The sequence below is a fragment of the Caretta caretta genome, chromosome 4, assembly GCF_965140235.1.
Source record: "Caretta caretta isolate rCarCar2 chromosome 4, rCarCar1.hap1, whole genome shotgun sequence".
Lineage (NCBI taxonomy): Eukaryota > Metazoa > Chordata > Testudines > Cheloniidae > Caretta > Caretta caretta.
This window is the reverse complement of record NC_134209.1, coordinates 138,047,324-138,072,092: the sequence shown is the minus strand read 5'-3', so window position 1 is coordinate 138,072,092 and position 24,769 is coordinate 138,047,324. Positions and strand designations below refer to the sequence as shown.

The 24,769-nt window shown below is 38.6% G+C and overlaps 1 protein-coding gene across 6 annotated transcripts in view; it reads right to left on the bottom strand.

Annotated features, from left to right (window-relative positions):
* The window catches only part of CTBP1 (C-terminal binding protein 1), a 418,690-nt gene that overhangs the window by 168,284 nt on the left and 225,637 nt on the right, over window positions 1–24,769 (bottom strand). Inside the window, exon 1 of one of the 6 annotated variants that reach the window (XM_048849152.2) lies at window positions 14,146–14,205. The exons of the other annotated variants lie outside the window; for them this stretch is intronic. Coding sequence (XP_048705109.1) covers window positions 14,146–14,152 — 7 coding nt within the window. The 5' untranslated portion in view covers window positions 14,153–14,205. Of the gene's footprint in view, window positions 1–14,145; window positions 14,206–24,769 lie in introns of those variants that run through there. 6 annotated transcript variants of the gene reach the window in all.

Below are 24,769 nucleotides of genomic sequence, written 5' to 3'. Positions count from 1 at the left end.
TTTTATTCAATTAATAAGCAATTAAAGTGTTTATTTTGTATATTTTTAATTGAATTCCAATTCCCATCCAAGTGCAGCTTGACACAAATCACGAGTAAAGGTTAACTAACTATTATCTAGTAAATAAGAAATACATCATTCACCATTTTCTAAAAATGTAGAAATAAGAATCTGAGTAAATATACATTAAGCAATAGAACTGCATAAATAAGTGTTCATGGTTACAGTGCATCCTTGTGGTTGGCAAAAAGAAGTGCAAATTTACTGTAAAGGCTAGTTGTAAATATTCAAATCAACATGTTCTAAGAGTTATACCAACCAATGGGAATGAATCTTTCTTTGAGAAAATAACCAAAGCAGTACAAACAGAAAACATAAATTATTTAATTCAGGGCTTTGGAGCGGAGCCCGGAGCTGGAGTGCGGAGCAGCTCCAGAGCAGTGGAGCTGCAGGTTTTTGCCTGGAGCTGGAGCGGAGCCGGAGTTCGCTCTGATTTAAAGCCCTGATTTAAATCCAGTTTTCCTGCTTGCGGATTTCAATTAATCCACCCTGATTTCATCAAATAAAAAGTATGTTTTCTAGCACTAATCATGTAATGTAAATGTATGGGTTTGTACCATATATAAAACACTGTGTAATAGTGTCTCTTAAAATAAGCTTTATTGTACTTTTCATACTGCCATCCTTTTTTTATTTTTAAATGCAAGTGGCCACGCTCGCTATGTATGTGCAGAAGGATATGATGAAATAGGGAGTTACTAGCTGTGCCTTTTAGCTATGAACTTAGGTGGGTAAACTTGTGCAAAGTGCTTAATCAAGGCACTTATACAATAGGAAGAACAATCCGAGTGAGGAATTAGGACCAGTTTTCTCAAATCCAGTTGCAGAGCTCAAGGAAGTGAATGCCATCTTGCACAAAAACGAGATTTTAGTATACCTTAGGTATGTGGATGGACGAGTCTATGTAGTAACATGACTATCACTCATTTTCATTTGTTAAAAAGTGACTAGTGATTTTGAGTGCCCAACCTGAGATATCTTAAAAGGCCTGTTTATCAAAAAGTGCGGAGTACCCATCCTCTGAAAATCATGTCCCTTTAAGTTGTCTCAAATTGCACACTCAGAAGTGCAGGCACCTCAAATTACTATTCTTCTTTCAAAACCTTGGCCCAGATGTAAATCTTAATACTGTGTAAATAACACTGCATTCTTCACCAGCCAATAGTGGTATTGGACTGAGTTAATAGACAGTCCACTATAAAGTTGTTGTAAGGAAATATTTATCATTCCATATTGATTAGTTCTTTTAATGAACAATATAAAAACATTTTCCTATTCTTACAATATTTCGCTAAAGATTTTTGAAGTCACCTTATTCTATTCCAACTGACAATAAATCTGTTGTTCCCCTAACTCAACTCAAATGGTTTCTGTGACAAACAAGCCTCTTGTCCACAATTCAGTTACAAGACACATTCAATCCACAGTCTGAAATAGCTCATTCTAGAAAAAACAACTTCATTTCTACTAAGTATACATACTCATTTCTCATTTCAAAAAGACGACTGGTATATAATTTAGTACGTATTGCAAAAAAAAATCACACTCATAAATGTTTTTTTTTCTTCAAAATATTCTTGGCATTCTGAGCTACAGAGGCTCATTTTGTCTAGTTGTAACATCTGTCATTTCAAGAAAATGAGTGTTTGTAGTAAAATAAACTTCTCTAAACACACTTTACCTGATGTACAGTGGATTATTTTCAGGATAATCAATTTAAAAGTATGTATGTGTCCCCATCTATGCAAATTAGAAGCTGGATTGGATAGTGAGAACTAAAGGACACCTAAATACACAAGAATACATTTACAAAACAATGCATGATGATTTAGATGTACAAGAACCAGTATCTTCAATGGGTTTGTGAAGCCAAATCAATAGGCACCACTTGGAAAAATATAACTCTCACTGAGAAGCTTGAGTAATACAACTACCTAGCTGTATCTTAGATCTTTTGTTTTCATATAAACTATAAAGACAAATCCTGATTATATGTGGGACTATACCCTGATTATTTATTAGAACTCTGTTTCACCCTTTATGAGTGGATGAGGTCCCCTATTAGGTTTTATTCCTATTAGGTAAAATTAATGTATGTGGTGTAAGCCAAATAGAAAAAAATGAGACCATTTTAAAATTGCCTAAGGTCACTTCATGGGCAAAACAATGTATTTAAACTGAAGAGATGACAACATGTTTAATATGACTCTATAGAAATTGCTTCCTTGATGACAATACATTAAAATCCTCATTGAATATTCATAGAATTTTTGACAAGACTGAATGACATATAATCCTAGCCTCGGTAAGCATTGACTTGATATTCTAACTCTCTTAGAGTAGATGCCACACTAACCAGGTCATCTTTGCATTTCTTACAAAGCCAGCAACAGCTGTACAAAAAACAATTCAGTTTCCAGTTTTTAATATCATGTTAAGCTGACACAGACAGAACAGCAGGAAGAAAAAAACCACATTCAAAACTTCACTATGTATGTGAGAAGGGGGGACGGAAGGAACACATTGTTTATCATAACTGTAAAATGATTGACCAGAATAGTAATAATTTATTTATAGTATGGCAACAGAGAATTATAAAAATAGCAAAAAGGATCCTTGAAATGACTTTCACTTATTGAAGTATGACCTGTGCATGATAAATAGGTAAGCAGAGTTTAAATTATGTGAAATGTGTCCATTCAGAATGCATTAGGATGCCATTAAGAGACAGGAACTTAGACATAGGAAAAATATTAAGATGGATAGATCACTTAGCAAGAATAGGACAGAGAAGAATTTAGTTAAGGTATTGAAAAAACAATTTAATACCAATACCCCTGTAGATCTTGTGAGATTTTTCGTTCAAGAAGAAGTCTTAGTTATTTCTTTGTCTAGTTTGAGATCTATTGACTCCTCTAAATTATAATTACGTAGCTGCTTCTGACAGAAAACAACCTTTCTCTTGAGACTAATACTTTTCTATTATACACACAAAGTAAAAGTCTTGTTTGTTAAGCAAATAAGAAAATTAATTGCTGAGATGTCTACCTATGGTATTGTCGGAGTTTGATGAATACTGTGCTTCAGTCACATCCTACAAACTAATAGTGATAAGCTATTACCAGCAGGACAGTGGGGTGGGAGGAGGTATTGTTTCATGGTCTCTGTGTGTATATAATGTCTTCTGCAGTTTCCACGGTATGCATCCAATGAAGTGAGCTGTAGCTCACGAAAGCTCATGCTCAAATAAATTGGTTAGTCTCTAAGGTGCCACAAGTACTCCTTTTCTTTTTGCATCCTACAAACTGTGTATTGCAATTGGCAATTTTATAAATTGCAAATAGTGATTTCTAATATAGGCATTATGTTTTCATTCCAACGTCACACAAACGTTATAATATAATTTAATAGATTTTTGGATAGGGCCATAGTAGCAAAGCACTTATCTGTAAAATGACACATTCTGTGCTCCCCTTACTTATGCTGACTCCCATAGGTGCTGAATCCAGGGGTACTCCAGGGCTGGAGTACCCATGCATGGAAAAAAAACTGTTGGGCAGTGCCGCCAATCAGGGGTGTCACCAAACAGATGTTCAGAGGCCCTGCCAAACAGCTGTTTGGCAGCTCAGGGAGCGGTTTGGGGGAGGGTGGAAAGCAGCGAGCGGCAGGCAGGCAGGGCCTCAGGGAGGGAGCGGAGTGGGGGCAGGAAGAGGCGGAGAGAGGGCAGGGCCTCAGGGAGGGAATGGAGTACCCCAGGGAAAAGTAAAACTCAGCACCTATGCTGAGTCATAACTTATTCCATGAATAGTCCCACTGAAATAAATGGGACAAAAACTTGTGCAGTAAGGTACTATGAACTGTGAGTAAGGTGGCAGAATCTGGCACCAAGTCTCCAAAACAGCAAATTACATAAAACCACTCATAAAGGGTAGCATTTAAAATATACTACCATTTTGTCAAGCCTAGAAACAAACATTTTAAAATAATTGGACAAAAATATAAGATGGCACTGCAGAATAACATAGGCTCAGATGGCATGGTACAAGAAGTGGAACAGTGGCAAGGTTCAAAACATCAAACTGATCTCATTATTTTGTATGTGAGCCTTGCACTGGCATCTGGTTAACAACTCTTGCCAATTTTCCCAGCCCCATGTTTAAAGCTAGTTTTGACAGAAGTCCTCAGTTGTCATTCTTCATTTTAAGACCGACTATTTACCTCTGTTTTCACACTATTGCCTACTCACATTTATTTGCCATCAAGGTACCTTATCTATGGCTACCATGCAGGAAGCTAGTAATAATCCAAAAACAGCCTGGCAGAGTGTATGCCAAGACTCTAGCGTGGCTAGCAATTCTCATCAAATCCATCATTTCTGCAAAGCCTTTAAACATGACAGACAACAGTCTAGAGATTATTCTTGAATCTGGGCCTCCAAAATGCCAGTCCACTTCAATGCCAAACAATCCTGCTGATCAAGAAGTGTTTGCATTACTTAATAGTTTTCCCAGTCCAAACAGCTTACAATAAATTTTTCCATTCCTTCTGAATATAAAAAAGTGTTTAACCTACAGTGAAGAAACATTTGGCATTAGAGGGAATTTTGTGAAGCTATTGCTCTTCCCCATGCATGTTGGTAATATATCTTTATTTAAAAAGTGGAACTCAAAACAAAACAAAACATTTAAAAATTAATCAGGGTGAGTCTTTTGGGACTCTGTAAAAGCTATGTATCATTTCAACATGCAAATCTGAAATGGTTCGGCCTCAGAAAAATGATGGTCCAGATCCCCAGGTACGGTAGGATTGGTATTGCTCCAATCTGAGACAGGATAGATAGAAAATTATTTATATGTATATAAAACATATATTTGATTGTATTGTAGAGGGAGATTTTGACAGCCCAGCAAAATGCCTAGAGAACTGCCAGTAACTGAAATATCAATTGTTACACTAATTGCCAAAAGCAGCTAAGCTACTAGGCCTTTCCAACAACCTTTGCATAACTAAGCAGGCCGGGAGGGGAGGGGGCGTGACCACGAAAAGTGAGCATGATCCTGTGCCATCCTGTTTTTCTTCTTTTAAACTGGTGAAATATGTGGCTTTGAAAAACAGAAGGAAGCCTGTTTATATTTGACTTCTGGTGTGTGTTTGTCAGGGCTGATAAGACTGCGAACTCTGCAAAAACACATCTGTTCAATTAATGGCTGAAAAATTCTTGTTTAACTTTTGCCTTATTTTTTTGTTTTTGATTGACAAGCTATGTAACACTAACATGCATAAAAGGGGGGAAGTCTGAGTTAAATAGACTCTTCGTGGACGCGCCTCAAGATCCCCAGGGGCAGAGAGAAGGCTGGCCACTGGAAATCTGTCACTGAACACTCAAAGACCACTGCAGACCTATGGGGTAACTTGATTTGGGGTGCTCTAAACCTCGACTCCAGACCTTTGGGGTAACTTGATTTGGGATGTTCTAAACCTGTTACTTGTGTGTTTATATGCTGGAGACTAAATAAAGTAAAAGCCTTAAGTGAAAGCACTCTTGTTTGCACTGTTTATACCAACCACTTATCAGACAGACATGCTGTGTCCCCCCCCTTGATTTTTTTCCTGACACCGCTTCACAAAGAGTAAAAGTTACCAAGAGCTTTGGGTTCAGAGAACCTGGGGTAACAGTATCACCCTCCCTCACTATTTGTATTCATTTATTCTTTCAGACAGTAAGCTCTGAGACAGGTACTGTATCTTCATACTGCATTATAAATAATATCACCCTCATTATTATAATAATTTCTGTCTATTCCACCAAGTATATAGGTAGAGCCCTTCACAGATACAAAATTTGTATCTACATCTGATCCATGCTCTGTAAAAATATAGTCCACAGATTTGCAGGGCTCTATATACAGGTTCTTATACTACACCCATCACAGTAATATTTGGGCCTCTGAGTTCAAACAGCAGGTGTTTTTTTAATATATATTTCATTATTTGCTTTTGGTATACTTTGGAAATACACATAGGTTGATCAGGTAAGGTAAATATCAGCCATTAGTTTAGAATATAAAGGAAATACTTTTTTTTAAAAAGCAGTGACTAATGCTCGCATTATACACCATCATAAAAATCTGATATCGGTGGGGCCCCCAAAATGCAGGACCAATTTCATCTGACAACCTGCCCCCACAGCCCGGCTGGCAGCACAGCAAGGCTCAGGCAGGCAGGATGCCTGCATGCCAGGGCTGGTGGCCCCACACTACTCTTGGAAGCGGCCGGCTGCTGGCATGTCTCTGTGCACCCTGGTGGGGGACAGGTGGCTCTGCACGGAGACCCGCTGCCTCCCTCCCCCTAGGGAGCATGCAGGAACATGCAGGGCTAAAGCGGCTCCCTACCAGCTCTGCCTCTCTCCCTCTGTGCTGCACGGCTCCCGGAAGTGGCTGGCATGTCCCTGCGGGGGGGATGTCTCTGCACTCCTCTGCCCCCTCGTACACCCCTGCCCCAGCCCGGAGTCCACACCCAAACTCCCTGCGTCAGCCCAGAGACTGCACCCAAACTCCCTCCCAGAGCCCGACCCTTCACCCAAACCCTCTGCGTCAGCCCAGGGCCTGCACCCAAACTCCATCCCAGAACCCAACCCCCACACTTCCTCCTGCACCCCAACTCCCTGCCCCAATCAAGGTACCTCACTTTATTTTCATTTACTTCCCATGACTTATAATATTGGAGGAGGAGGAAGAAAAAAATGGATGAAAAATGAGGGGGGGGGAAGATGAGAGAATATGCTTTTTCTTGGCTGGGTCTCGAGGGAGGCCCCCCCCGAAAATGAAGCTGCGTACAGGCCCCACTAACTCTAAATCTGCTACTGCTTCTGACCTGTCCTTGGTTAGGCTGACCTACATGAAACTTGATTCCAACAATGCATTAATTTCCTACTGAACACGGCATTGCCTTCAATAGGGAGAATCTATTTAATAAATTGACACTGACAACTCTGCTTTAGGCTTAGAACAGTTTTTTAAATTAACTTTGGAAATTAAATTCCAACTTGACAAGAGAAGAACACTGATTTTAATCCAATTTTGGTTTCAGAATGAGTAAGTATTATTCTGTTTGGTAGAATCCACTAAAAACAAACAAACTCACATTTTCCTCAAACCAGTAAATGGTAAATTTAAAAAAATAATAATTATTATTTCTTTCTGTAAAGTAAGCAAAGTCTGCTGTCACATTACTTCTTAAGAATAAAGTTACTCATAATAGTTTCTGTGGCAGTGGAAGCAATAGTTAAGGCTGAGTTCCATTCAATATTGTAATCTTCTCAAATTCCTGGGTCTGAAATTTCTCCATGCTTGTATTATGGGCTGGATTCTGTCTGTTGATAAAGCTTATTTTGTATTACAGTAAACAAGGAATTAATGAAAAAAATTAATCACTTTAAAATTAAGACAGACAATGAGTATGGCTTTATGGCTGTCAATATTTGCTAACTACTTATGCTAAACAGTCTGTTCCACCTTGCATTTTGCTGTGATGCTGGGAGTACCTTTCCCAGACCTGAAGAAGAGCTCTGTGGCTCGAAAGCTTGTCTCTCTCACCAACAGAAGTTGGTCCAATAAAATCTCACCCACCTTGTCTCTCTAATATCCTAGGACTGACATGGCTATAACTACACTGCATACTTCAGAGAAAGACAGTTGAGGACCCCTTGGGGATATGGTTCTATTATCATACAAATTCACTTTATTCTGACCCATGGGGATGCAAAGGAAAGCTGACACCTGGGCAGGTTTAAAGTATTTTTGAAATACTGAAGGAAATTGAAAAAACAAACCTTGATTGGATGGTGCATGTATATGTTTTACCTTATAATGTGTCCAATGTCTCTAATATTGGGAAAGGGCCAGAGATTAGACATTGCATCTACATAAACAGAATGCTATGAATAGAATTCATGACTCCATAGAAAACATGCAGCTACTATGGTAATGTAAGAGTCATATACAACACTTCAAAGTAACATCAAAGATTGTTAGGTATATAAATCAGGAATGAGAGAAAGGAGGATGACACAGAAGTGCGCACATTGATTAGAGATGGGCTTCTGAGAGACGGTGATTCTAACAGAAGGTGAGTGGGAACTAACCTGAAGATGGAATGACATGAATCACTGAGCATGAGGATGTAAATAGTTACTAATTAAATCTTGCTGACGATACGCAGATAGTAGTTAACTAACTGCAAGACTGTACCTAATTTAGCCACACAGTTGCCCAGAGTTAGACTAGAAATAATTATATATAGTATATTTTTTATTTAATCTGTTTTTCTCTCTGTTGTCTAATAAACTTTTTTCTTAAAGATCTGTTTGGTCTTGGACTGTTTTAATGATAAATTTACTGTGATTCATCCTAATGTGCGGTAGAGGGGACTCTGGACGTAAGCATTAAGCTTGGCTTCTGAAAGGCACAGACCAGGCTCCTACTCCATAAAGGCTCTGGCTCCAGCTCTGGCATCAGTCAGCCAAAAGCACAGAAAAAGCCTATAGAACACAGATGAGAGGTGAGCTGGAAGAGCTAAAATGACAGCTTGTTCTCAACTCAAAACTTTTGGGAAAGTCTGAGTAGGATCATTTCAGATATTTTTTTAATTATGAGTGAAAATAAAATACAATACATTCCACCTGAAATTGTGTTTACCCAACTAAAAAGGCTCAGCTTACAAATCTTACACTTGATTTGTTTTATAGAACTTGCTAAAGAAGGAACTACAAACCCAGCTGAATCTTTAGAAAACAGGTTTGAGATTTTTAAAGTACTGAATATTTTCTGCTTGGTCTTTCATGGGAACCTTAACATAGAGTATGTGGAATACTATGCAGATAATCAGGCCTGAGACGGGCCTTCCTCAGGTAAAGAATACTATGTTAAAGATGCCTTTGTGTTTCTTACATCTTTTTACTTCTTTATTACATTAAAATAGGGACATTATAAACAAAAATTAACACATTAAGGTTTCAAAATTAAGTCAACAAATAAAACTTGCTTTGCTTAAATTTGACCCAACTCTATAATTGTCAGTTGAAAAGTTCAATTCAAACATTATTAAATTCACATTCTGCTAACCAGAGTGTGGGAAAAGGACTGAGGGTACTGGAAGTGGAAAACAAATAGAGGGAGATTAAAAGAAAAAAAAACAGAATAAAAATTCTAAGGTTAAAAACTGTTTATAGAGCACCAATTGTTGCAGCCTAATGCAGATTCTTTTGGGGGACTTGGATGTGTTCTTCTATCTTTAATACAAAACACAGATTTCCCTTTAGCTAAATACAACCGTTGGTTGTTTAATTTGAATTACCCTGATTTAAAAAAAACAAAAAAACCAGCTATGGGTTTAAATTACAATTATAAATTTTTTTTGTTAACTATGTGAATTCAAGAAATAATTTATGAAGATTACAAAAACTCCTAAAATCTAAGAGCTTATTTTCAGCACAAGAATAATTCAGCCACATACACAGTATTACATACATAGTATTTTCTAGTTATACTTCTATTGTTCACTGTAAATCTTTAAACATGATATTACTAACAAGCACCAGTTGTGCTAGTATATGAGTTAACGTTGCAGAGCCAGAAGTTTGTCTGCTTCATTACTAAGCCTTAAAAAGCAGCATGAATTTTGTTTATATATAACAAATATATTGTGTTATTACATAAGCAAAAAAGAACGAGGAGTACTTGTGGCACCATAGAGACTAACAAATTTATTTGGGCATAAGCTTTCGTGGGCTAAAACCCACTTCATCAGATGCATGCAGTGGAAAATACAGTAGGAAGATTATATATATATATATTATATACACATACATACATACATACACATACACACACACACACACATACCCCACATGAAAAAATGAGGGTTGCCATACCAACTCTAACAAGACTAATAAATTAAGGTGGACTATTATCAGCAGGAGGAAAAAAAAACTTTTGTAGTGATAATCAGGGTAGCCCATTTCAAACAGTTGACAAGAAGGTGTGAGTAAAGTAGGGGAAAAATTAGCATGGGGAAATAGTTTTTAGTTTGTGTAATGACTCATCCACTCCAAGTCTTTATTCCAGCCTAACTTAATGATGTCCAGTTGGCAAATTAATTCCAGTTCTGCAGTTTCTTGTTGGAGTCTGTTTTAGAAGTTTTTTTGTTGAAAAATTTTAGGTCTGTAATTGAGTGTCCAGGGAGGTTGAAATGTTCTCTGACTGGTTTTTGAATGTTATAATTCTTGATGTCTGATTTGTGTCCATTTATTCTTTTGCATAGAGACTGTCGGGTTTGGCCAGTGTACATGGCAGAGAGGCTTTGCTGGCACATGATGGCATATATCAAAAACAGACTCCAATGAGAAAATGCAGAACTGGAGTTAATTTGCAAACTAAAAACTAATTCCCCATGCTAATATTTCCCCTACTGTTACTCACACCTTCTTGTCAACTGTTTGAAATGGGCTATCCTGATTATCACTACAAAAGGTTTTTTTCTCCTGCTGATAATAGCCCACCTTAATTTATTAGTCTCGTTAGATTTTTCATGTTCTCTGTTTATATATCTTCCTACTGTATTTTCCACTGCATGCATCTGATTAAGTGGGTTTTAGCCCACAAAAGCTTATGCCCAAATAAATTTGTTAGTCTCTAAGGTGCCACAAGTCCTCCTCGTTCTTTTTGCTGATACAAACTAACACGGCTACCACTCTGAAACCTTACGTTAGCAAAGTTTGTCACTTATACAATGTGAAAACATAACCACAGTAATAGATTTAAGGTAATTTTAGCATCTGAGTTAAAATTTGTTGTACTGAAGAATAAAGTTTAGACATTTCCCTCCCCCTTCCCAAATAACAATAACAATAATAATAATAATAATAATAAAATTAATAAAATAAAAAATCATCTTCCTCACTTGCTTATACTGACAACTCAGAATGACTTTTCTTTGGTGGAAGTGGCAGATCACTGCATGTCTAATAAATTATCTTCAGTGCTTGTCCATGTGCAGCAAACATTGGTTTGAATTCCTTTTTTAAGAAAGGCTTAAAATCCATGCCACAATACATTAGAAATATATTAAGGGACTAAAACTAACTGGATATTGAGAAGTTTTCAACAAAAGAAAGGATAAACATTTCACTGTTATGCACGAACAAGCACTGAAAATGATAATGCCATACAGCTAAAGTTTCAAACACAGTCTATAACACACGTGGATACTTAGATGTCCGTTTTCCATTATTTGCACCTGACTGATTGCAATGGCAAAATTGTGGGTTAAAAAAAAATTACAGGTACAAGTTGAGGGGCCATATTGAGAACTGTGAAAGTTTGGTCCTTAACGTTCAAGAAAAAAAATCTATTGTTGCTTTATTTTCTCTTGGTAAGTGATGTCTCATCTATTTTTGAAATATGAGAAAGCATTTTGAATAATGTAAAATAAATATTGTTACCTAAATTCCAAAAACTGAAATGAACCAAATTCCAAGAAACACCCTCTTCCTGCAGTAATACCAACATGAAGGGCCAAAGAGAGTGAGTGAGCGAGAGAGAGACTGTGAGAGATACACACACACACATACACACACAGTGTGCCTGAGAAAATGCACTTCACTTAGGGCTGCTCTTCACTAAAGGAAGACTGACTCTGCTGAAGTTGATTTAGCAGGTCTAGTAAGAACCACTAAATCCAGGGCAGGATTAAGGTAAGTCGACAGGAAAGCATCTCCTGTCAACGCAGCGCATTGAAGACACTGGGGTAAGTTGACCTGATCTACGTTGACTCCAGGAAGCCACAGCTCATCCCAATCATGCAATTTGTGGGGCTTCATAAAAAAGGGAATCCCATTCCATATAGACACACACATCTTTCTGAAGGAATGGCAGTTCTGTTAGTCCCCTGCCATGCTGCCATTCGTCTGCCTGTGGCTGGTCAGTGACAACTTTAAAGGGAGACAATAGAAATCCACTGTATTACCTTCTGTCACAACATTCACAATGAAATCCTCAAGCTCTCCAGGATCAATACCTTGGAAAAGGGGTTCACACCTACTCCATTCCCTCCCTGAACCGTGCAGTTGGGCCTGTCAGGTTAACACAGATGGGAAATAGGAGGCCCAACTCACTTTGGCACCTGTAAGCCTTTTCCTCTGGAGGCCTGAGACAGTAACTGGTTAGTGACTCAAAAACAGCTTTGTCAAGACAAAGCATTGTTCATTCTTTCACTCAAAGATACACACCATGAAGAGTTAAAACCACAAATGGAAACAGGCAGGCTGAAGCCAAGAGATCCCACAGGGTTGCCAACTCTGACTGAAGCTATTCCAGGAGATTTCCCCCTCCTTTCACCTCCCCCAACATGATTAATGTTGTTTTCTTAAAATATCCTGTTACAATCTCCCAGATTGCTTTCAATAGTCACTGGGAGATCCATGCTGATTCTGAGAGACTCCAGGCCAATCCTGGAGGGTTGGCAACCCTAAATCAAATTGTGGGTGGCCCGCATGCTTCCACTCAGAGTGATGTACAGGAAACCAGGCCTGCCAACCGAGGGGGCACTCAAGAAGAACAAAAAAGGTTCTGTGGTGCAGCTCACACAGTAATTACGGTAGGTGGTGATGATCCTACTGAATGTATTTGATGCTACAGCCTTAGCCATTGTACACTCATAATATTCTGTATAATTCTGGCTATAGAATTGCCAGACAGATGGAAACCATGAAGCTTGACAGACAACATGCTCAACAGGATCTTCTTTCTTTCTTTATCCTCCTGCAACTTCAAGTGCAACTTCAAGGGCAGCTATCTGTTTTCAACATTTATTGCAGGGCTTCTGTGTGTCATGTTGATGGATTGGGCTTTTTTCCTCTATTGTTCTGCATAATGTTTCTCTATGTCACCCTCTTTTTCTCTTCCCAGGTGGCATCCACATTATCACTTGATGTGGAGTCATGTTGGTGGCACCCTTAAAGCGTGTTCTAAATATGCCTATCAGTCTTCTTACCATGTTTGGTGCTTTAGTTTGGTTTGCTCTGCTTAGTAAATATATGTATAGTATTTGCAGCATATAAACTGATACAATTCCAGTAATCTAGAGGATTCATATCAGTCATGAGGTGTTCACAGCATATTTTCACAGTCAAGCAAATGGATTACAACATACTTATTAAGTAGTAGTAATTGATTTATCTGTTCTGTTTGCGTCAGTGCCCAAGGAAGTTGCTACAGATCAACATTGGCATTGGTGGCAAATATTTGAAACTTGTGAGATTCTGTTAATGCCTGTCCCTGATCTTTTCATTATATAGAAAGCTATCTGGTAAATCTATTGTAGGGGACAAGACTGGATTCTTTCTCATTTTCTTTGGCAGTGCTACTGATTATATTCAGGAAGAATCTCTTGTAGGGAAAACAGTACAAAACTTCGCAGGGCAAATCAGTATGCTCAGCTTTACACACATCACATTAGTGATTTAGTAGCATTTGTTTATACACCACAAAGAGCCCTGCAAGCAGCTGCATGAAACATCAGAGAGCATAGTATAACACAGTGTCTAAAGTCTATTCTCTAAATTTGTAGTTAGTTCAGTCTGTAAAAGACTGGATGCAGAAGATGCTGCAGTTTTATATTTGAATTTGCTAGACAGGAAATTCCTACAGTTTGCCTTGGTTATGGACTTGAAGATCTAATATGTCTTTTCTATTTCTTTCTATTATAAGCCAACATTTTAAATGTCAAATGAAATGCCCATGAATTTTTGTCAATTCAAGCAGCCAAAGAGAGAGAGAAACATCTTCAACCTATGAGCAGTGTCCACTGCATTAACTGTCGGGATAGAATAAGAACAAATCAAGAATGCAAGATTACTGGGAAACTTATGTAGACACCTAATGAAATAAAACCATTTAAGGGGATTTAAAGGCAATCAAACACCATCTACCCATAGCAGGCTAAAAATAAAAGTCTCAAATATTCTACAGTAGCTAACGGACAAAGCATAATGGCAGGCAAGTTTAGTTGTGTTATGAAAACACTGACCTTCCATTCAACTACCAAAGACAAACCACCATCAGAGACGGGACTCAAAGACTGAGATCATGGAAGCGCTACAGAAGAGAAAAATATAAGTCAGTCAGGGAAAATTCAAGTTCAAATCAGTACACAGACTCTAGTTTTTAAATGTTCTCACTTTCCCATCCTTTTTATCAACACAGGGGACTAGCTTAAGTAAACAGAAACCTTAGCCCTGATAAAACAAATCACATGTGTCTTCTTCCCTCTTCACCCAGCAGAAGCTGTAAGGAAGACATCTTCATATAGTCCAAAAGGCCTTTTACTTTTATGCCCTCTTAACTTTGTAGCCTTGTCTACATTAAGAGAACTTTTACAAAAATGTGCTATTACTGGAGAGAATCCTGAAGAAAGCAACAAAAAACAAAAATAAAAGCTTTAGAAAACCTGACCTATAAGGAAAGGATTAAAAAACTGGGTATGTTTAGTTTTGAAAAAAAGAAGACTCAAAAAGTCTTCAAATCTGATAAGTGCTGTTATAAAGATGAGTTGTTCTCCATGTGCACTGAAGGTAGGACAAGAAGTAATGGGCTTAATCTGCATCAGATTTGAGTTAGATATTAGGAAAACTTTGTAACTAGAGTTAGTTATTTAAGATGTGGAATAGGTCTCCAAATCAGATTGTGGAATCCCTATGACTGGAGATTTTTAACAATGTTTTGGACAAATACCGTCCAATTGTTTTCAACCTGTGGGTATCTACAGACGATGTTTAAGATTTCCAAAGGAGTCTATACCTCCTTTTGAAATTTTTCAGGGGTCAGCAAATGAAAAAAAGATTGAAAACCACTGGTCTAGGTCAATTTGGTCCTGCCTCAGTGCAGGGGGCTGGATTTGATGACGTCAAAGGGTTCCTTCCAGACCTACATTTCTATGATTCTACAGACTCTCATCCATCTATACATGATTAGAACTTCTAGTGTAGGTTCTGCTCCAGGTCCCAGAGATGTGTTCAGCATTGTGTCAACTGGAAGTAGGAGGGGAAGAGTCAACTGTGGGTCAGAAGATGAGATCTTTGTCTCGCCATCATCTAGATCAGTAATATTTGAAATAGGGTAGAAGAGCTAGCAGTTTCTCATGCTTAGTGGCCATGCTGGCTCCTAAGACAGACTCCTAGACATTGTGATCCCTATGGAACTTTGAGTGGATGTCAGGATATGATGCACCTCACTTGGATTTACTTGGGAAGCAAAAAGGGCAGAGTTCAGCCATCTCAAAGAAGCTAATTAGGCCTGATTCAACCAGGATTCCATCTCTGGTACAAAAATATCTACCCTGTTCCTAATTGTAGGCTGGAAGCTCTTTTGCTGAGAGGAAACTGCTCTGTTATCTGAACATCTTTTTGAACTGAGATCATTTAAGTGATCTCTAGTATATATGGCTCCAGGAAGAGCCAGAGAAGGCCTCAAAAATCAGAGTGAAAATTCTCAGCTTGTTCAACCATGATTAGAAAGATCAGGTAACAGAGACGTAATAATTTTCTTCATGTGACACACCTATCGGCACTTCTTTCGGGTAGAACCCATCACAGCTCAGTGGATAAATAATGTAAACACGATAAATTGCCTTAAATGGTTCAAATATACAACAGAGAAAGATGGCAGAGCAATTTCACCCTGACTTCTTCCAGCATAGGAAGGAAGCAACACTGCTCTATGGAGGAAAAAGTAAAAAGTGAGCCAGTAGGTGGGTGCCAAGAAGCTCAATTCTCATCAGTTGGTATCTGCCTATGAAACATACATAGGATGAACTAATTCACTCTTCGCTAGTTTAGTGGGTCACAGAATGGAAACAAACATACGCACTCCAAACTTAAGACCCTTTCCAACAAACCTTCACGGACACATTTTTAAACTATGAATTATAGGTACTATTTGAAGTTTATTTTTAACAAACATTAACACAATTATCTGAGATACTCTGTGATGATCTCTGCAAATCTATATTCTGTACTACAAATTAAAACTACTTCTCAAGCATAAAATTGGGATTCTAATTCATAAACTGAATGAATTTTAATTCATGGCTAATTAAGTGAAATTTAATTCATAATTCATTTCATTTTAACTCACAAATTCTCATTCATAAAAAGGAAGTGTGCACCTGACTCCCATATCTCAAGTTAATATTGTTAATCCCTCAGGAAGTCACCACTAAAAAATCTCCTTTAGGGCTTGTCTATGGTACGGAGACGACAGCAGCACAGCTGCAGGGCCACAGCTATGCTGCACTATCCCCATAGTGTAGACAACTTACAGCAACCAAAGGGGTTTTTCCATCACTGTCACTAATCCACCTTCTCAAGCCACAGTAGCTAGGTCAGCAGAAGCATTCTTCCATCGACCTAGCTGCATCTATGCCAAGGGTACGTCAGAATAGCTGTGTCATTCAGGGATGTAATTATGTTGATCAAAATTTTAAGCGTAGACCAGGTTGTATAGTAAAATTGTCTACATAAAAAGATTTTAGCAGTAATATCTGCATAAGAGCTAAGCATGTTTCCAAACAGTTGTCAATGTGCTAATTCCTTAAGAACCAAAGAAAACTGATATTCAGGAAGTTTAGTCAGTGAGGCTGTTTTAATATTTCTAGCAGTAATTCTGGAGTGGTGAACCTGAATTTCTGAAGCTTGTATAAAGATTCAGAAGCTGCTAAGAAAATCAGGTTCAACCTTGGGTAACAAGTCTGATACCGAAAAAAGCACAGAAGGTGGAAGATGTGTGTATGTAGGTGAGAGGGATTTCTTTCCTTCTTTATGAATGACCTGATGAGACATTCAAACCCTCCACTGAATGAACAGTGGTCTCAAGTAGCAGGTTTGAGTTACTATAAATGGGCTTTATGTATTGTATATAAACAACCATTTTTGCAGATTTTTATATTTACAATACTGTCAATTAATATTTAAAAGAAGGTTTGGGCAGCTTGCATATTCAGTTATGTTATCTTGAAGGAACATTTACAATTAACTTTTCTTAAAATCCTGATGTTATTGGTTTCACCATATTATTCGCAAAGCACACTGTACAATCAGCAAGTAGAAGCTGGGCTAGGAAAAGATTTTCCCGCTATGAGTCCTATGAATAACATAATTTATAATACTTTTCACTCGGGGTGAAAGTAAGTCGAGTGACTTACTGGTACTCTGGGGCCAGCTCTGGCCCCCGGAAGGGGCGGGGCCTAGGGTGGAAGGGGCGAGGTTGAGGGGTCAGAGCCAGCCCCAGCCCATCCTGTAAGGTAAGTGCCCCCCCCACCAGGGTAGCAGCAGCAGCCCGGGGCTCTGGGGGCTATTTAAAGGGCCCGGGGCTCCCCTCTTCTACCGCCCTGGCCCTTTAAATAGCCGCCGGAGCCCTGGAGTAGCGGCGGCGGGGCTCCAGTGGCTATTTAAAGGGCCTGACTGGTAGAAGCAGGGGAGCCCCAGGCCCTTTAAATAGCTGCCAGAGCCCTGCAGCCGCTACCCCAGGGCTCCAGCAGCAGCGCTATGGAGGCAATTGGCTCCAGCCACTGCTGGGAGCCCCAGGCCCTTTAAATTTTCCCCTGGGGAAGCCGGGCTGACCCAGTACGGTGCACCAGCTCTTGCCGGTACGCCGTACTGGGGCGTACCGGCTTACTTTCACCTCTGTTTTCACTTCTGTGTCATCCACACTTTATAAGCCCATGAGAGGTACAGAAGTATTACAATTTCAGTTATACTGATGGGAAAACTAATAATTTGAATTGCTCACAATCACAGAGGAAGCCTGTGGCAAAGCTAGGAACAGAACTCAGATCTGCTGACCCACTGTTGTGCATTTTAACTAATAGATCTTTTTTTCCTTATCTCTGGCAGGAAACTAAGAAGTGACTGAGTCTATAATTCTTATTTCCATTTTGGTTGTTCTGCCATTTCTCCCCAGGCACAAGATTTTAAAGGGAGCAGATTGGTTCTGCTCCATTTCCCTATGTCTCCAACTCACCAGGTATAGTGGCTTGGGGATTCCTTTTTTTATTTTGGGATTGTATTTGAGCCATATAAAAAATCTCCACAAATTTGGCATGACTTCATAACACTGACAGTTTCTTCTCAAGAAAGTTCTAGAACTAAGAATAGTTATTTTAGCTAAGGGCTATTATCCACTGATGAGCAAAGTGAGGAAAGTTAGACAGCACCTGTCTCCATTATGCATTGATTTGAGCACAATACCATCAAAGCAGCTCACTTTCTTCATTACTAAACCCTGAATAAAATATTGTGTACAATGTTTTTACGTTTGGAGAGAGTAATCCCTGTGATTGTTTCAGGGAAGATTATATAGAGGGCTGACAGCTAAGGAGACAAGATATGCTATAACAAGGTACATAGAAAAATATTTAAATACAGAATAGTATTTCTTTTTAAAATTTTTGATTATTTACGAAATCACTATTGCATACTGCAATATTTTACTCAGTATGACATGATTTTTTAGATAAGATGCTCAGTCTAAAAATTACAGCATTTGAGCATTATAGGGCACTTTAGAACTTCAATAACTGAAAGTAGTAGTCATTAAAGATAAAATCTCCATGCAAATAATATATCAACAGCTGTATTTCTTTCTAATATGATTAAAATATTTACAGGAACCATATTTTCAAATTTCAATGCAAGTAAGAAAATTTATGGAAGTAAAATGAACCTCATGTGCATAAATGCTGTTATTTTACATTTGACAGATTTCCATGTTTAAAACTTCTTTAAAAGTAGGTGCTTCTTTAAAATATTTTATGCTGCTTACTAATTTCATATATTTTGAGAGAGAAGAGAAATAGATAAGGTGCTATTTTTTATACATAGTGTATGTGTAAGTTCTTTGGGGGCAGCAACTCTCAGTCTATATATATATATATACACACACACACACACACACACACAAAATATAAATAAAAACTTGGTTGCTCAGGCAGCCCTAGCTCGATGGAAACCTGACCACTCTCACAGTACTGCCCCAGAATCTGGAGCTGAAGTTATTTTGGTCATATTCATCTGCCCCGCAAAAGTTATAGTCTAATTCAGATGAATATGATCAAAATAAAATCAGTACCACAGCTTCAGCTTCTGGAGGCAGCACTGTGAATGGTCTTCCCTCAAGCCAAGGCTGCCTGTGCCACCAAGCTCTGATCAAAGGGTGAAAGCCACTGGAATCCTTGGTGAGCTTGTTTTTCTTATCCAACTGTCTTCAAGACAGAGTGAGGTGTGTGTGGAGTTTCCACCACTTCTTCATAGCGGTTCCAAATTAGGTTGCAAAAGCACAGCAACCTTGGTAGGCAGTACCAGCTATTTTCCTATAGGAGCCCTTGAAAGAACTTCATGTTTCCAAGAGATGGACCAGGCTAGTAGCGGAAAGAAAATATATGGACTACTCAGTTGTGTTACTCTTTGAGAAGGGAAACTGCTCGTTCTAACACATGTTTTTCATTTTCTGTTGTTACAGTAAATTGTTTTTGATGATGTTTTTAATTTTGCCTGGACCGACTCACTACTTCTGAACTCTGAGGCTGAAAAAGCAAACTGCCAAACCATGAGCATACCTGGTAAAGAGGCCTTGTAAGTCCAATGTTGCTTTACTTAGCTTGGATTACGCCTACATTTCATCATTTAACTGAGAATGCACTATGATCATTAAAAATCATTCTTTCTGATGCTAGAAAGCCTCTCCATACAACATATACATAATGTAAAAAACAGAACAATGACTGATCACCCACTAGCTGACAAATATGTTTAGTTCTTGGGAGTTAAAATGAGAAGGTGTGTTTCAGGCCTGTTTGCTTGAATGTAATTTGACTTGCACAACAATTTTTACCACTGTGATTCTCATGTATGGTACAAAAAATATCCTGCTAGGTATTGTAAAATGTGTAATTACCATGAGTTCATGCTGATTTAACTTCTATTTTAATGTTCAGAATCTCAGATTAAGGGATCTGGAAAAATAAAAAACTAAAAGCTTCAGTAATGTGTTTCTCATAAATGGAGTAAAAATTGCAACAAGTCTTTAATAGCTGCTTAAGCACTTGCAATGACTCAGTTAACTACAGCATAACATAGATGACAAAACATCGGTGGAAAAGGAATCTTTCCAAATATACAATACTTGGGAAGCCTGACAGACAAAGAAATTGCCAACACTCTTTAGGAAAGTTGAATCCAAGAAAAAAAAAACTGAGGAATTCATAGAAACATAGAATATCAGGGTTGGAAGGGACCTCAGGAGGTCATCTAGTCCAACCCCCTGCTCAAAGCAGGACCCATCCCCAATTAAATCATCCCAGCCAGGGCTTTGTCAAGCCTGACCTTAAAAATATCTAAGGAAGGAGATTCCACCACCTCCCTAGGTAATGCATTCAGTGTTTCACCACCCTCCTAGTGAAAAAGTTTTTCCTAATATCCAACCTAAACCTCCCCCACTGCAACTTCAGACCATTACTCCTTGTTCTGTCATCAGCTACCATTGAGATCAGTCTAGAGTCATCCTCTTTGGAACCCCCTTTCAGGTAGTTGAAAGCAGCTATCAAATCCCCCCTCATTCTTCTCTTCCGCAGACTAAACAATCCCAGTTCCCTCAGCCTCTCCTCATAAGTCATGTGTTCCAGTCCCCTAATCATTTTTGTTGCCCTCTGATGGATGTTTTCCTATTTTTCCACATCCTTTTTGTAGTGTCGGGCCCAAAACTGGACACAGTACTCCAGATGAGGCCTCACCAATGTCGAATAGAGGGGAACGATCACGTCCCTCGATCTGCTGGCAATGCCCCTACGTATACATCCTAAAATGCCATTGGCCCTCTTGGCAACAAGGGCACACTGTTGACTCATATCCAGCTTCTCGTCCACTGTAACCCCTAGGTCCTTTTCTGCAGAACTTCTGCCGAGCCATTCGGTCCCTAGTCTGTAGCAGTGCATGGGATTCTTCCGTCCTAAGTGCAGGACTCTGCACTTGTCCTTGTTGAACCTCATCAGATTTATTTTAGCCCAATCCTCTAATTTGTCTAGGAATTAGCACAGTCCAGAGAACATTATTCTCTGGAGTCTTTGTAGAGATATGCTTTCACTAGGTCAGCAGGAACTCAAAAAGAAAAACAGACTAACAGAAAGGACTGTAAGTTCTAAAAGTTCCAAATGGAAGGAAGATTGATCAAAGATAAGAACATAAGACCAGTCATACTGGGTCAGACCAGTGGTCCATCTAGTCCAGTATTGTGTCTTCAAACAGTGCCAAATGCCAGGTGCTTTAGAGGGAATGAACAGAACAGGTAATCATCATGCGATCCTTCCCCTGCCCATTCCCAGCTTCTGGCAAACAGAGGCTAGGGGCACTTCAGAACATGGTTTTGCATCCCTTCCCATCTTGGCTAGTAGCTATTGATGGACCTGTCCTCCATGAACTTATCTAGTTCTTTTTTGAACCCTTTTAAGTTTCCTTTGGATTTTTTTTGAGGTATGTTGTTGTTGGTGATTGCTTTTGTTTGGTTTTTCCTTTTGTTCCTCTAGGAGACTCTTAGACATCCGATGAAGTGAGCTGTAGCTCACGAAAGCTTATGCTCAAATAAATTGGTTAGTCTCTAAGGTGCCACAAGTACTCCTTTTCTTTTTGCGAATACAGACTAACACGACTGTTACTCTGAAACCTTAGACACAAGAGCTCTCTATTTGCAGGTCCCAATGCCAGGGTTTCACAAACTGTTGGAATGAACAAAGAGTAGCGTTTAGAACAGAAAACTACAAGCAACAGCTGGTCATACTTTATGTCCATGAGATAAAATCGTTAGACACAGGACATGTAGAAAATGATCAGTAAGTAAACAGTTCTGAAGTAATCTCAAAGAGTAAACACACACAATAACAAAGATGGGATAACTGAAGTCCCAAAAGCATTCAAAAAAACCCATACAGAGGTTTCCATCATCTCTCAAGAAATGAATTAATCATGGGGACTAGCTTTTCCAACTGTATGCAAGGAACAGCATTATCATACCTTTGCATAACAGACCCTTATTCAAAGAACAGAAGGAAAGTCAAGAACAAATTCTATACATAAAAATGTCATATCAAAAATGGTCTTTCCTGAAACATATGAAAGAGTTAGTGTAACAGCTGGCTCCTTCCAAAATATGAGGATTCATCAGACAGTTCACTCAACCAGCTGAAATGGAGATATTATCCCGTGTCAACCCTCAGGGTTTCTCAGTGCACTGTATACTACAGAAACATTTGTACTAACTGAATTCCCCAGTCAGGTTTAATATTTCAGTGACAACAGCCATCAATATGGGAAATTCACCAACATTTAGTCATCAACCAGATGCTGAAAATAACAAAATTCTTTATTTGCCTAAGCCGTTATATTCTATATAACTTAAATTTTATGATTAAATGTCAGAACATTTTAAAGCAAGGTGGTGGGGTGGCGGCAGAGGGGGGAAAGTCTAAGGTTTTAAATGCTAATAGTTGTAATTCCAACCTTTAAATCATATAACCACAAAGAACAATGTTGCAGATTACTGATAAAGTAGGTTAAAAACATTGATTAAATTTGCCATATATTACAAACCACAGTAAAACCAGCAACTGACAGGATTGTTGATGAATCTCTTTTACATGTACTGATTCATGCTGTGTGGGTATGATTTTTATTTCCTTTACTAAAATGATCTCTCTCTCTCTCTCACACACACACACTTTCTCTCTCTATGTGTTTGTACCAAACTAACAACACCAATCCACCTCCATATCTTTTTCTTCTGTCCACAGGTATTTCTTTTGTAGTAACCACCTTATCCTATAATTCTTAAATTAAACACAATAACCTGCAGCCAAGAATCAAAGAACTTCTCCCCTCCCATCTACAAGGATATTTTCTGAAGTCAAGGACTAGGCGTACCATAGTGTGATGCATATAAAAAAAGTAAGTGTTTATAATAGTATCACAAGTACAGGATAGCTACATTTCTCTCCTCTTTCTGATCTTGTCCTTACCCCTCTCGCTGTGGAACCTGTGTACACGACCTCATTCATATCAACCACTTATTGACCTGAAGGATCAACTGGCTTTAGGGCACCTACACTTCTTCCCTTTAGAAACCTGCAGTCAGTGATAAATGACCAACAGCTTTCTTAAAACAAAATTGTTTTATTTAATAGTTGGAACAAAGCATTAGCTAAAAAGGCATTTTAACACAACAGAAAACGTGTATTTAATTCATAAACTTCAGGTCCAGAAGGAGTTATTAGATCAACTAGTCTGACCTCCCATATATCTCAGGCTATTAAATTTCACCCAGTTACTCCTGTACTGAGCTCAATACTTGGCATCTGACTAAAGCGTAACTTGTGTTTGTCAAAAGTATATCTTCCAGAAAGGCATCCAGTCTTGATCTAAAGACATCAAGAGTTAGAGAATCTACCACTTCCCCTAGTAGTTTGTTCCAGTGATCAATCAGCCTCACTATTAAACATTGATACCTAATTGCTAAATTAAATTTAGCTGGCTTCATTGGTTCTAGTGATTCCACTCTGCTGGATGAAAGAGTACTTTATTAAAGTAACAGGCATTTCTCTGCAAAGAACCAAAGAATGAATGCCTGTAAATGGTTGGCAATCATGTAGTCACCAAAAAGTTTAGTACTGTGATAAGATTGTCAATGATGGACATGGACTGAACATCCAGCTAGACCATCTTAAGGAACTAACTAGATGTCCATTGGGGTGGTGCTCAATTTGCAGGGAGGCTATATCCTTTTGGGATTTGCCTTGATGATTTCTCCTCATGAAGGTATTCACACACTGTAATCAAGTAACCTCTCAATCTTTTTTTCGATAAACCAAACAGATTGAGCGCTTTTAAGTCTCTCATTGTAAAGCATTTTCTTCAGCCCTATAATACTTGGCTCTGTTCTGCATATTCTCTAATTTTTCAACTTCCTTTTTAATAAGTGGAAACCCAGAACCGTAACACACTATTCCTGTACCTCACCAGTCATGCAGAGAGAGGTAAAATCATCTCCCTACTCCTATTTATTATTCATCTGTTTATACATCTAAGGATCACATTGGCCCTTTTCGCCATAGCATCACACTGGAAGATCATGTTTAGTTGCTTGCCCTCTGTAGCCCCTAAATCTTTTCCAGGATACAATCCACCATTCTGTAGGTATCACCAGTATTCTTTGTTCCTAGACGTAATCTCCTCAAATCCTACAAGAAAAGGAGGACTTGTGGCATCCGATGAAGTGAGCTGTATCTCATGAAAGCTTATGCTCAAATAAATTGGTTAGTCTTTAAGGTGCCACAAGTACTCCTTTTCTTTTTGCGAATACAGACTAACACAGCTGCTATTCTGAAACCTGTCAAATCCTACACTTTCCTACAAATTGGATTAGATAATAAAGTTACAGGAACAGAACAGGAGCAACATTCTCCTAGCAAGCCCAGATCCTCCAGTGTAGGTGTGTGTTTGTGGCCCTCTAAATCGGTTTCCTTTTTGTTCAGACTGGATTGGGTCCTCTCCATGAGAGTGGATTAGAGGCATTAAGTCTACTCGCTTTGTAACTGTCTCTTAATGACCCTTAAG